At 41.6% G+C, this 15,007-nt stretch overlaps 1 protein-coding gene across 3 annotated transcripts in view; it reads left to right on the top strand.

Annotated features, from left to right (window-relative positions):
- LOC130704499 (uncharacterized) overlaps positions 1-15,007 on the top strand; it is a 65,965-nt gene that overhangs the window by 32,439 nt on the left and 18,519 nt on the right. Inside the window, exon 1 of one of the 3 annotated variants that reach the window (XM_059494753.1) lies at positions 9,440-9,899. The exons of the other annotated variants lie outside the window; for them this stretch is intronic. Within the exon in view, the coding sequence (XP_059350736.1) occupies positions 9,820-9,899 (80 nt within the window). The 5' untranslated portion in view covers positions 9,440-9,819. Of the gene's footprint in view, positions 1-9,439; positions 9,900-15,007 lie in introns of those variants that run through there. 3 annotated transcript variants of the gene reach the window in all.

The following is a 15,007-nucleotide window of genomic DNA, read 5'->3' as shown; positions in this document are numbered from 1 at the left end:
TCGTGATGGTAATCGTAGGCGAAGTCAATCATTTTAGCTGATCGTTCGGTCAAGTTTACTTTAATTTTGGTTCCGCTTCCGTGCGTCCTCCTCGACCTATATAAGTAAATGCGTATTATACTCTGGAAACTCATTATCTGATGAACAAGAAGTAGAGCGGAGAGAAAGCTTAAAGTTTTCAGTGTAAGGGGTGGCTTATATTTTGTTCCGTTTTTCTGCGTCATTTTCGATTCAGATTTTTTTACTGTCCAATTTCAACTGGAGGTCAAAACCACGAGTTTTAATTGACAATTTTTTTGTTGTTGTTAGTCTTTCTGATTTCTCCGTAGCTTTTCAACCTGTTTGATTTATGCGCTACTATTGTTAGTACCCAGTCGACCGTAGATCACAGAACTGACGTCTTGCTTCTTTGCTTGATCCTTTTAAGTTCCATTACGGCCAAGTCCGATGCAGTTAGTTCTCGTTTGCAATGCCGGTGACGGTCGCTTTCGTCATCCAAGCGCAACTTAAAACCCGTATATCTTGACTGTTATCGATTGTTTCCGTCCCGGTGGCAACGTTACAGACTCAGACTTTCTTCACTGAATCCGTACTCTTTTTGGGATTTACTTTTTTTTTTTTTTTTTATGTGTGTATGTGTTTTTTTTTTTTTTTTTTTTTTTACGTAACTCTTTTAAGATGTTCTCGGTGTTTCTCGAGATCTTTTTCTTTTGCCAATCGTCAATGTCTCAAGCGCAGTGTACGTGCTATGCAAATCGGATCAAGTTTATCGACAGCCATTTATTCGACGATACGGTCGACTTGCAGTTCGTTTTTACGTTCTGAGGTTCTAGTTATGGCTGCCATGCGATGCCAGCGTATGTAAATGGCGCCTACACGACGCTCTTCCTTTAAAAAAAAAAAAATAATAATAAAAAATAAAAAAAATCTGTACACCCATCGAAAACGGTGTGAGAAATGTTTGGCCATCCGGTAAAATTTTCGGGAGAAAAAAAATCGAGAAAGGAAAAATGAATAAAAAAACAATCGTTTATAGGACTTTGTGAGCGTTAAAAAGCGAGGAGAACGTGTGTACGAGGGAAATTTCTCATATTTCAATAAAACAATTACACGGAAATGCAATATGCTACGTTGCGGAGACAAAGTCAACGTATTTTCAAGGGTTCGCTTAACGTACCAGCGCGAGAATTTCTTGACTGTGTGTATAAATGTGCTTACCGAGAAACAATTGGTTTTCGCCTGATAAAGGGCCTTCTACTGATTCAGCACTCTGTAGAAATCTAAGACCTTCAAGGATTAAGCTACAGAAAAAAAAACGAACAGAAATCAACTAGTCAAACAATTTATTTTTTTTCTCTCTTGCTGAAACGGGGCTTCCACGTGAAGTGGGTAATCTGTTGATGTGACACTTTCTTTATGTGCTGCCTTTCGCTATTTGCATGTTGGGAAAAAGTATTCAACAGATTTGAGAAGCAACATCGTCGCTGTCTAAATCTGTTGGAAACTTAACATTTTCAACCAAGATTTTCAGACTTAATACCTCTTTTCGTCATTTGTCCTCTAGAAAGAAGAGCGTAGAGCATCAGCTCATTGTTTCACAACCGTTTCACTCGTTGCTCTCGCATCAGTTGATGCTTTTTTTTTCCAATGCTGCAAATCCTTAAGACATTTTCGCTTGTTTTCTTCTCCTTCTTCTTCTAGAACGAAGATCTAAAAAAAGAAGAAGAAAAACATCATTCTCAGCAGTATAAAAATAAGTATATTTAAGTAAAGAATCTAAGGAAAAGAGCGAAGGAATGAAAGCAGCATAATATTATTAGTGTCAACATCTGGTTGGATGTCGTATGAATAGACGGCGGCAAGAGTAGATAAGGCGATGCATTTACCTACTTCAAAGATAAACTATATACCGATAGATGGTTCCCTTCCCCCCTTTTTTTTTTGTCAAATCCCCCCAGTGAGAGACTCTTAAACCAATAATCACGCTCAGGGAAGTCGTCGGATTTAGACATCCAGACTTACCATCTGATTACGTATTCGAATTGCCATCGGGGGCTGGAAGGGTAGGGCTCGGCAATGCGGACTCCTGGGCGCGGAACGTGCGCATATCAACCGGCCGGGTAGAAACTGAAACATTTTGCCCTTTTTTTTTTTTCTTTAATGTTACGAAGGGAAAGCGAAGAAGACAAGATGAACTTGGAAGAAATATTCCCCATAGGTCCTGTTTAATTACAGCTAGAACTGCGGCAGCTGCACCTTTCGTTGTAAATTCTACGGTCCTCCGCTCTCTCGTTCCGGCTTTTCGACGCGGTATATGACCTTGCAGCGCATGGACCAAGTGTAAGGATGGGTCCCCACTTCCTTGCGATTTATTGCTCTTCCTTATTGATATGCCCGTCGTGTCGCGTGCTGCTACGTCGTTCTTAAAAATCAAATGAATTGGCGGCTTAATTTCTTTGGGCTGCGGATGTAAACTTCTTTTCGAAAAGTTTAGCACTGTTTACTTTACTCCAATCTTTGTTGTGTGTTTGCGCTCGTTTGTCTTTCTCAACGATTGAATGCGAGGTGTATCTATACGGAACTTGAAGTTGATTTAAGAGCGGCATTTTTCTTAACTTTTTTGCTCGCTGAACGCTACGTTAAAGTAATCAAGGTGTCGGTTTTTGGGAAAAGCTCTTTCATGCCCATTGCCTTGAGTTTTTTTTTTTTGGCCGTGAGTAATTTTTCGATACTGTTGATTGCCTGCTTTTTGCTTTGCTGGTTCTACTGTATGAAACGTTGCGGCTTTCATTCGATAGCCTTAACCTCTGATGGTAGCATTTCTCTATGTGAAGCAAGACTTTTACGTAGCAACAAGTAGGCGTTTGTTGTTGTGATCGTTGATGTGATGTCCTTCGTTTTCTAACTGTTACGTTACGAAGGGAAAAAAAGAGTTGGGCTCGATGAGGTCCTCTGCGGACCCCAATACAGTTTGCCTTGTTTGTAGTTGTTGTGGGTCTGTTTTTTGTTCGTTTCTTTTCTTTTTGCCACTTTCCAGTGAGACGGTGCGTGCCCGTCCGCCTTATTTAACATTGTGGTTATATCAGACGGCCGGATGTTGATGGCCTTGGGTAGCCGGGACATGCCCTCCCTTTTCCCTACGATTATCTCAGACCGGTTGTGAGGTTGTATAATACGATTCCTTGTTAAACGAATAATTTTCGATACGCCAGAATGCTTCTGGATCGCTCCCATGATGTAACGTACAATCTCTCCGGTCACTTCCTGTGCTCATCTCTACAATATATTCCCTTTTTTTTTTTTTAAAGTTGAATGGCTTCCAATTTTGTTATTGTATCGTTTGTACATGTCAACGTTTGCGTGGCTCAATCACATTCAGGCAATGCGACTGAAACTTCTAGAGGTCGACGAATGCTAGATGAAATGAGTGACTATAGGTTTGAACCGGTAAAAGAATCCGTTTTCTCAATACACACACACGCTCACAAAAAAAAAAATGCGTGCTTGTTAGCAGCGGCGGCAATTTGATGAGAGTTTGTCATGCCGATAGGCGCAGCTCGGGGTCAAATAAAAAGATATGAAAAAAAAAAACTGAAACCAACCAAGATGATATTTTTTTTCTTGCCTATCTTTTTATGTTACCTCATACAAATTCTTATTTTCTTTATATGTATATATGCAAGTCGGGTTATTGTATGATTGCGCCTGATGGCTATGTTAGCAGGAGCCAAAACTGTCGAATATGTAGAAAGAAAAACGTATAGTATGTCGTAAACGAATGTTGGGAAAGAAAAAAATAGGGGACAACAATCCCTGGCAACGATGCGTTACCTACTTTTAACCGTGGTAAAGAAAAAAATAATAATAAAGTGAGGAAAAATGAAAAAAGAGGACTCGTGAAATGTGTAAACGGGTGATGATGGGAATTTCTGGCGTCAACCTTCCCTTGCTTTTTTCTCTTTTTTTTTGTGTGTTTCGTTCTTATCCGCACGCCTCGTTTATAAATACCACCTACTAGGGTGCCTCTATCGTAATAGGTTCTCATATTAAAGAAGCGAGATGCTATACTATGCCATGGGGGAAACAAAAGGAATACAAGCGATAGTAATCAAAATCTACAGGAAATGGATGATTGTGTTTTCGTTTTTATTGGCAATGGCCCTTTATCCTTTTTATTTTCTTTTTAAATGCTGCCTTTGTATGTGAAGCTTTAACAACAAATGGGTTTCAGCACCCAATTTGTCCTTATTCTTAATCGAGTGGTGCCTTATAATCGGTGTGAAAGCCTCATTTTTCGGTTTTGATTTTCTAAGATCTCATTAATGACCGAATCGCTTTGATCAACAACCACATAGCGAGAACAATCGAAACAAAATGATGCGCAAACAAATAACCAATTGTTGGTGATTTCATTTGTTTTGTTTGCTCATTTCGTTTTTGTGTGTGTGTGTGTGTGTTCAAAAATCCTTGATTTGTTCCGTTTCTATTTCTTTGATTATAACCAATTGTACGTAGTTGTTAAAATTTCTAAATGGGCTTGGGAAAAGTAATTCTAACAAAAATATATTTACACATTTCAGTAGAATTTTTACTGTCGTCATGCCAAGTGCGTTGCTGTTTTCGTCTTTTCAGACACGTTTTTATTTCTTATTTTTATTATTACTTTTCTTTCTTTATAGAAATAAAACTGATGGGATTTTGGCGATGTGGTGTGAGCAACAACAGGCACTTTGCCCAGCACTCGCCCGCCTTTTTTTTTTTTTTTTTTTAACCTATCATCTTGTATTGATGGGACCTTTTTTTCTTTTTCACGCTGTTATTCTTGGAACCGAGTGATATGTTATATTAGCGTTCTTTTGTGTATGCGGTGAGCTTGTTTGTTATGTGATTTGACCCAAGCCGCGCACGGAGACAGACGGTGACGGATATGCGTTTCTTTATTTTATTTTTTTATGTGTACGAGGCGTCAACGTCGAACGAATAGACGGATGGCCCGCTGTTTATTTTACGATCTGGCTCCTGCAAATGTAAGCTGCATGCAAATCCGCATCGGTCTTTGGTCGTTATCTGTAATTAACGATAATATGCAGATAGAAAAAAAAAGAACGGATGCGCTGGACGTGGAACGTACTGCAGTACCAAGCTGCTGGCCATCACGTCAAGGATGCCCATTGAATCATTGAAAACAACTAACGGCTGAAATCCAGAGTTATTTTTTTTTCTTTTTGCCCCATCTCATTTGCAAACTCGTTACGATAACTGGATTCTGGTTCGTGAGCTGCACTGCGAGGCATAGAGAGTGAACTCGTCTCTCATCTCCCGTTGGATGATTAACACACCCAACCCGCCGTTAGGTTTAAAAACGCGCGTGCATAGGAATTATGATCGTTCGTTCCTATGAATTTTTACCCCGTTAGCAAAATAGAACGCTCTATGTTTTGTTTTATTTTGTTTTGTTTTGTTTTGTTTTGTTTTTTTCGGTGTGGGCGACCTCTTATGGCTTTTTATTTTCAAAGGAGAAATTCTATAGCTCTACTCGACAGCTCGAGCCCTCTTTCGTACTAGTGGCGCACTACGTCGAGGAAGATATCGATAAAAGTACTGCCCATAAAAAAACAAAAAAAGATATTTAAAAACCGTATAAAATGGATATATCAAGGACAGGTTCTTTGCTTGACGCATACCAGCTTTCCTTTTAGGATACAATACTAAAGTGTCCGAATTCATAGCCCGAGATCAAATGATCCACTCCACACTAAAACGTCTTGCCAGGAACACTGCCAACAACGATTCAAGTGTGATGAAGTTCAGTTTTATATCATTCATGGCAACTAGAAATTCGAATTTTAGAAAGGACGACGTCTTGGACACGTACCGCTCATGCCGTAAATCAACGCGTCGTTGAAGATCTATTGACTTTTCTTTTGAAACCTCAAACAGCATTCTTCCTTTTTCCCTCCTTTTTTATGTTTGTGTGTAAAACTAAAGCTTAGATTAGAACCCGAAAAAGAAAAAGAGTAATCAAAATAGAAGGCAATAATATAGAATGGAGATGTTTTGGGTTGCGTGGCCGGCCGGCTGTTCAAGTGTTCATCACGCGGGCGGTGGCATCGTCGAAGAGCCGGCAGTCAATCATCTTGGCGTCTAAACACGGGGGCTGTTTCCAAATCATTCCCAGAAGGAAATCCTCCCGATCCACAAAACAAGATGGATCACGTTGCGTCTTTAAGTTGGTTTCCTAATCCCACGGCTTCTCCCTTTAGGCTGTTGGATTCTTTTCCAATTTTACCCTTTTTCTTTTTTCTCTTGGGTTCTTTCCTTTTGGGTTTGTGTCAGTACTTTTTTCTTTTCTTCACGTCATCGTGCAGGCCAAAGATACGTCACGTCAAGCTGTACCCTTCAGTCTGAATAATTAATGCACAAAAGGGGTGGCCACGGAAACTCGGTCATGAAAAAGAGATGATGGCGTAGCGCGTCACCTCCGGGATACCAGCATTCGAAATTGACCCGTCTCGTGCAAGTCTGACTTTGAATCGACATGGATCCTTTTTAAAACGTCATGTGCAGCAGGAACTCGCTGCGAGTTTGAATGACATCAAAAACCAGGCTTGATCTTCTTTGGTGAAGGTCTATCCAATGTTCGGAGCTCCTAATTTCAATTGAACGGAACACACATAGTAACTTGCGTTTCAAACTATAGTGAAAAATCAAATGCGGTACGTAACGAAAGCAAGAAAGAAGAATATAGAACAAGGAGTTCAAGTTTCTTTTCCCAAAGTTACACACATTCACAGAGATGAAGTCCCGCCGAGTTCATCAAGTTTCATTCTCATGAATGGCTCTTGAAAGACGGGGTCTTTGAGAACGAAACTCTACTTTGTCCGCGGTCGGTCTCTTAACGGGGACATTCCAACAGAAGTTAAAAGCACGCCGTGATCACCACCGTGACAGATAACTAACAACTTTTTACGGCCAACACACAAGAAGAAGCTCAATTATGAATCATGCTCAACAACCGATTAGAGGCGCACTAACCTTCACGCTGATTGGCCATTAATTTTGGGCCTGTCCTACATAACAAGCTACACTTGAACGACGTATTATTTCTCGTGCCGATCGAACTGTTGACTTTGGAATCCAAACGCTAGCCAAGTGTGTTCAAGAGCTTTTTTTTTTTTTTAAAAAGAAAAGTTAACTCAAGCATCAGACCTATATCTTCTTTTTTTATTGGTGCCCAGAGCCACAGTGACTTACTTGACTTGTAAATAGACCTGAAGCAGCTTTTTTGCATGACGATCAAGTCAGGCCATCTCCATTTTTTAAGACGAAACTTCCTTTTTTTCTTTTTGAGGCTTCTTCCCTTCTGCTCCGACGGAATTCAATCAATTATGACATTGAAGAACCTTGGTCCTTCCATCTCAGGATTCTCTTCTTATCTTCAAACTTGTCTTGTCTTTGACCCTCGAAAATATCTCTTTCCGCGTAGATCGCGTATCGGCACTTGACCCTTCATCTCCGGCTTTACGATCTCCCCATTGTCTACGTTAGCACGTTTTTACACACTTATCAACAGTAGCAGCCTTGCGGCTGAAGCCCGTTAAATTACACAGGCGCAGAATATTTTAAAAAGGATGGAAGAGTACAAGAATAAATAAACTGCGTACCGTATTCTCAGTCAGCGTAGGATCTCATGTACTACGTAAACCGAAAACATTCTTTTGACCCGCAACATCAAGGACTTTGTGTGCCTCTTTCTTTTGTTCCACAAACCGAGAAATATAAGAGCGATGTGTGACGTGCATTAGCCATTGCTATCTTGCAATCTTCCTCTCTGTCTATCTGTCCTTCCCTTTGTTTTTATTTCGTTTTTTTTTTTTGCGATACAATCGGATGATAACGTAGTAGGTTATCCACTTGGGGAATGATCGAACTTAGTCGATCGGAAGGGTCGTCGTCTCTTCGTCCTCCAATCCTCGCATAGCCCCCAGGATCGCACTGTTTTCTCTCTCTCTCTCTCTCTCTCTTGTCTGCGTGTTTGAGGTGCATTTCTTTCCGACTTTCAACTAGAGTTTTCTGACAGCACAGTGGCGCACAATACATTTATTTTTGGTCCTCCGGGGTCGTATGTTTGTTCGATGTAACTATATATCCGCACCATAAACTACCCAGGTGGATAGCGCGGCTGTCATCGACAGTGCGCACGGTCTCAGGCCGTAAGTCGAGTTGAGAAATTGAACGTGCGGGGGAAATCAAGAGTAGTACTAGCTAGTAAAGAAAAAAAAACAAATGGACATGGAATAATAGATGGGATTGTCAGGTGATTATTCAATTCAAGTGTTGTTTTCACGTTTCTTATTCAATGTCTCATTCCACATCCATTGGTTTGAAATTTAAATATTTTCGCGTTCGATCTTCCTTAACTTCGTTTTAAAATTTCCAGTTTATCTATGTACATCGATTTTGTTTATGATTATAGTGATATTGTCGGAACTGTACCGAATTTCGATACTCGACGTTAAAACATGACATTGATGTTTCTGTTTTGCGTCTCGTTCGCTTCAATTGCCTACAATTAGTCTCGAGTCTTCCCTCATTTTTGTAACATGTTGTTTCTTCTTGCTCGTGTCAAAAGGCCAACTGGAGCAAGACACACGCACACACACGTAAAAGTCTATACTAACAACATGCGGTACACGGTATTAGCTCCTCCTCGGTCTTCCCTCGTCTGCCATCCTCCTGCCGCTTTTGCCTCTGCTCCTTGGAACGTCACATGTGTATCATCTCAGTTGGCATCGCGATCCGTGACCGAACGGTCCGCATGTAATAGGCCTCTGTCTCTCTTTCATTCTATCTTCTCTTTTTTTTTTTTTTTTTTTTTTTTTGCTTTCATTGCTGTGTAGTATCTTTTGGCTTCGTCGTGTAATTTCAAATGGCACCGCCTTCTCGGCGATCCATTGCGTGTCGTATCCTTCTCTGTAGTGGTACTTTCGTCTAGCGGTGGCCTAGTTGGGCAGATCAATTCGTCTGGTGGTGCTACTTTTTTTTTCTTTCAATCGACGTCATCAACAATAGTCACGCTAGCGATGGATATGGAACAGCAGCAGTCTCGTCTAGTTGGGTGATTGGTTCAGTTCGAACTGAGCGAATGCACGACTACGGTATTCAAGATGGACGTTTGGATGTGACGGTTGGCTGTGAAAATTCGTGAGTTTGAGCCGCTCGTTAAAAGTGAATTGACAATTGGGAAACCCATCGAGTAGCCATCGAAGAAAAAGAAGGAAGCAAAGACGGATAATGTCGCCTGGTTTTTTTACTGTCCGGTGGTTCGATGGGGTCGCATCAGTTCAACGGTCTTGCGCTTCCCGATTTCCACGTGCTGGCAATCACGGAGGTGGCAACGGAAGCGAGTGAATAAACACGCACATACAAGGCAATCAGAAGGAGGCGAAAGAAAAAAAGGGGGGCGTCTTACTGCGACGGTCCTACACGATCCGAACGCCTCCGATCCCTGTGGATGTCTACATTTAGTCTCTTTCTTTTTCTCTCGTTACGAGTTGATGGAGCTTTTACTTGTGTTATCGGCCCTAACTCCGCAGCCCGCCTTCGCTAACGTCGTCTTAGTGTGACGCTGAAGGTACGTCGTTGCTTATCTGGACCAGATTTAGACCAGACAACTTCGTCCTACCGTAGAAAAAAAACATACACACACACACAACTTGCGTGAACGGGCAAAAAAATAAAAAGGAGAAAAAGAAAGAAGAAGAAAAAACACGGTGGAAAGAGTGGTACTCGTTTTTCCCTCTCTCAGGGTCCCGAGAGATGGGCAACAAGCAGTCGACCCTATTGTGGTCGTGGCAGCGCAGGAAACGCTCTAAAATCGCTCAATCTCTTCGAACCAGGTAACGTAAAACATGTCCATATCCATTCGGTTAACGCTTCAGTTGCAACTCACTCGTTCCCTCGCTGAGTGTCAGAGCGCAAGAGGGAAATGAAAGGGAAGCGCAAAAGAGTCGCTTTGATAATGAAAAATAAAGGGACCATTACGTTCGTGTATTTCAGCGGGATCTGTGAATGAGAAACGTTGAGGTTAACTATGCTAATGATGTTGGTCATTCCATTCTGTCGGCCTCTTTTCGCTCGTGCCCGATTGATTTCTAATGGTCGCGCGTCTCACCATGGCTTGATTGCATCACTGAAAATTCAGGTCTTGACATTCGAGATCAATCGAATTACAAAATGGCAAGAATCCGGCGTCAAGCGTCGTATTTAGACTTGTAAGGCTTTCGGGATCAGTTACTGACCATCGATCTGTGACGTCGTGAAATGTGAAGAGGAAAACGAAAACCTTTGCCGACAAAGAAACGGGCACAAAAGAAAAGAGCCGCGCTTTAGTAATTCTGTACATCCAAACATCCTAACGTTACCACTTATTTTGTTTATCTCGTGGCTTCTAAATCCTTTATTTTGTTTTTCTTTGAACCAAGCCGACTGCTGCGTACATCTACCATAAGCCAAAGAAGAGAAATCAAAGAGAAAACAGCGAAGAAAATGCATGCAAAAATCGCTGATTGCGTGAGAATTGGATTAAAAAAACAAAAATGACAGCAAGCAAAACCATAACTTTTTTTTTTTTGATTGATTATAACAAATGAATGATCAAAGAAAAATCGGATTCGGTTTTGAAGTAGAAAAAGAAAAGAAGAAAACAGCTCGGAATGTGAAATGGGTGAGAAAGAAAAAGTGGCAATGCCATCGGCAGAATTCGGATGACTTTCTTCTGCGATTTCAAACCATAGCGGCAGTCATTCACCAGATGAAAATCCCTTTGTTGCGAATTTCTTTCGCCCGTTTCCGTTCATATTTTTCCCGTTCTGATGGTATGAAAAGCCTCCCTGACGCTTCAACCATATGTCTCTATGCGCCCACCATTCAAATCTTGCTATTTTCGGTATTCACAAATTGAATTTCACCGACGAGCGACGACGATGAAGAAATCGATGATGATGACAAGAGCGGGGAAAGCTTTGACGTTTCTTTCGTTCTTTATTTATTTATTTATTTCGGTTAGAAAGTTGATTACCTACGACTGTCACGCATCGGTGCGCTTTTTGTGTGTACATTTGTGTTTGTTTTTATATGCTATTTGCAACCGTGTTTGCGTGTCAGCAAAGGAAACTTGTATTCCATCATCGCACTCTACGTTGCGGTACAACTTTTTTTGACAATTTATTTCATCATTTCGGACGTCTGCCTATACTCCGCCGCGTGTCTATAAATATCTTCTTCGTTTCGAATTGGGTTCTCTTTCCCCTTATGCCTCGTGAATCATGTGTCATTTACGGTCGTCAACTCGCGGCTTTGCACTCTCTCAACGAGCGCTATAAAGGGTTCTGTTTATTATTATTAACATTTCTTCTTTTTTTTTTTTGAGGGGCAGGGGCATATTTATTTTTGCATAACAGATTCGGATTTTGTTTGTTTTGTTTTCGCGTGCTTTTTGCGTAGCTGGAACGACTCCTCCACAACTTCCATCTGGTGACATTATTAACGAGTGTATGAGAGGTCCCCCCTAACCAAATGAACATTTTACCATACGGTCTTTCGGAATTCGTAGCTCAAGGACTCTTTAATTTAGCGCGTTTTTAAAACAGTGTAGTAAAAATTGAGAAATTGGTAGAATGCGAGTCTTCAATGAACGCGGCTGGCGTAGAAGATGGAACAACGGCCCAATTGGTAGCAACCGTGATCGGTATGGATGACAGATGTCGTACTCGTTTATGGCTGCCTAGAAATAAAAATCCAAATGGCAGATAACATTGCAAAGGGTTTTTGGGTGAGAAAAGTAGGGGGAAAAAAAGAATTAGAGACAAAATGCTACATACGTTTACGTGTGTTAGATCTTCTCTTATTTATTTTTTTACGATTCCTAGCTTTGCGTCAGAATGCTCATCATCATTCTGTCGCGGAAGCTTCGTTTGACACAACATCTGGATCTTTTTGGGTAGCGCATTGTACGTTGACGAGCACGTCATATCCCGTGTGGCACTGGAAGACGAGGATAAACGAATCCACCCTCAGAGGGAGCCTGACGTACCCTTAGCGTGACAGTAGTGTTAGTGGGGCAGGAAGCTATGCGCCAAAATGTGTTATTTTTACACACACACACACACACACACACACACACACACACACACAGATATACTGTATCTAAACACATCCCAAAAGTTTGCATTGTGGTTTTTTCTTCCTCCTTTTAACCCTATTCTTATCTGACTTGCTGACGCACGCAGCAATCTGGAAGTCACACAAAACATAAAGCCAAAACGGAAGAATTGGCAAAGGATATAGTAAGAAGATGGTGAAAAGAGAAGAACGATGGGGCGAATGTCTGCTGGTGGTTGTTACGGTGACTGATGGATCTGCGGGAAAGAAATAAACTAAATGCGAATTAGAATATATAGAGGCGGTGATCCGTCAGAACGGAATTGGTCCGCAACAATAGCGCGCAATAGACACGAGAAATGTCTTTCCTGTAGGCCTGTCAAATGCCCTCTTTATTCCGTTCTTTCCGTTTGTGGGCTACAAAACAAGCCTCCGTCGACTCTATTCTTATTGTTCCTATACCATAATCCGACCTAATAGACTATAGAAATCCCCCCGCTGTCTTTTGTCGGCTTTTCTTTTTATACATAACAGTAGATGGATGAACGGTTCGTTTCATCTCTTCGGCCGTGACACAGATCTGCAATATGCGTTGGAGCCGAGTCGATTCGTATGTTGGTGCGTTTGTTAACGAATGACGTGCTACGCTATAAGTAAACAACGACTTGCAAACGACATCAAGAGAAGAGACTGAATTTTGAAACAATATCTAAGGGAAAAAGCTGCTTTTTAACATAAAGGTGGACAAGCTGACCGTGCACGATTGAATCTACTTCCTTTGTGAATTTATTTCGTTTTCACGTCGATGTCGCTTCGTATATCCCTCGTATGTATCATCCCTCTATTTTGTTTGAACTAGACTTCTCGGAAATGTATGTTGCTGTTTGTTCCCGCAACTGGAAAGATCGATGGACTACATCGATTTCGACCGTGTGGTATTAGTTAAGATCTGAAACGCTAGACTCTATAGCAACCCAGCGAATAACAAGTATACCGTGATGTGGGGGTGGGGGAATCGTTCCTTATTGCTTTTTTTTTTTTACATGTCTCATACATCAAACGCATTATTGGGCATTTTTCCTCCGGCTCTCTTCTTGCGGAAGCTTCAATCGATCTGCTCGTCGTGTCGGAGTGACGTGCCGATGAAGAAAGGCCACGTCATGCAATTGCAGTCCGTCTCGTTATACACAACTCATAACTGGGCTATTGGGGGGAGGGGAGAGGGAACCTGCTTCCAAATTCTCGGCAGAGGCTCGTACAAGTGGGACGCTGACTCATTAGTTAAGAGACCCTCCTGTACTCGTTAACAAGAGCGAAGGGGGTCACGCGCGTATGCGGTAAATTAGGGACAAGTATCCAGTGTCTCTCTCATTCACCGGAAACCGTGTGACCATATAATGTCATAATGATTTCCGCACGTCCGTTCTTTGCCTGTGGCTTGCATTTGGCCAGGGCGGTTTTTAGCTTCCGGTGGAACCATCAAACACTAGGTGGCTCTTGCTTATTGGCGTGAGTTCCGGCAGAAGCCCCGACTTTGCCGGAACTGACGCGGGATGTAATACTATGCCCTTCAAGAGACTCCTCCTACATTCTTTCTGTATCCTTCCCAAGTTCCCGCATCCTCCTTTTTTTTTTATACATGTATAACACGAAAGAAAAAAAAATGAGGTTGTTATAGATTAACGGCAGTCAATTCTTTGTCGTGGGCGGGGGAAATAAAAAGACGCGTGATAAATGGGCGAGACCAGCACACCAGAAAAACAAGATTCCCGAGCAATTCTCTGTACAACTCGGTACGCATCTCGGGCCTCAACCGTGTTGTTAATGGCATCGCATCGCAGTCTAAACAGCTGCCGATGTTATTCAATTACCCTTCTTTACGATGAATTCCTTTTTTTTTTTAAGGCGGCGCTGTCGTCGAAGAAAAAAAAGAAAAAGGAAATGACTTTTATGTAGAGAAGTTTGTGAGAGAATGCCATCTTAGATGCGTTAGTTTGTCTCTCAAGCTCTTCGTTTTTTTTCCGGTACTCTTTGGTTTCTTAAAAAAAAAAATGTCTCTATTTATTTTGTGAGAGTGCCTTAATAGTGTTTTGACGTCCGCCTTCGTTGGAGCGCGTCTCACAGTCGTCCTAATGCCGTCCCCTCTATTGTACCGAGGTGAGAAGGTTAGCATAGGCTTGGCACTCATAATACAAGCAAACATCTGCTCCCATCTGGATGTGTACATATCACGCAGGATTTCACCCTCCCTATATTTCCAGTCCCGTTACCATAGAACCAATCGCCCTAATTTTTTTTATTTATATGTTTCACGTCCTTTACGTGGCGCTTCTTAGTTCGCACCCTTTAACGAACACAACAGGTCTTCTCGTGTTTTTGTTTTTCGGTGATTCGAAGCGCAACCAAAGTGACGGATCCATTTGCGTTCATTTTTTTTGCCATTCAACCTCGCAAATTTCGTGCAACGACAAAACATTAGATTTTGTTGTTTTTTTATGATGAAGCTTTTGAGTGGCATGCCTGTGAATCGAGACTATGTTGACGGGCTTTGACGTTAGCAAAAAGAGAGGCGGCAGTCAACGGAAGAGCAATGAAAAATGAAGGATTACTCTGAAATGGCAACAACAAGACATGGCAAAGAAAACGGAACAAAATAATCTAAAAAGTTGTCCTCATGCGAGTTTTTTTTTTTTAGAAACCAGACGGGATCAGCTGTTTTTTCACAAAAAAGAAACACACAAGAAAAAAAGAGGAAGACTGAAAAAAAACCAATCTTGTTAGTATAGCTCAGGAGGGAGGCGTTGGTTGTATGCAGACCTTAACACGCAACAATACGTACGGGTTG

This window comes from Daphnia carinata, chromosome 3 (assembly GCF_022539665.2).
Source record: "Daphnia carinata strain CSIRO-1 chromosome 3, CSIRO_AGI_Dcar_HiC_V3, whole genome shotgun sequence".
Taxonomy (NCBI): Eukaryota; Metazoa; Arthropoda; class Branchiopoda; order Diplostraca; family Daphniidae; genus Daphnia; species Daphnia carinata.
Note: the sequence above shows the minus strand (reverse complement) of the source record. Positions and strands in the feature narration are given on the sequence as shown.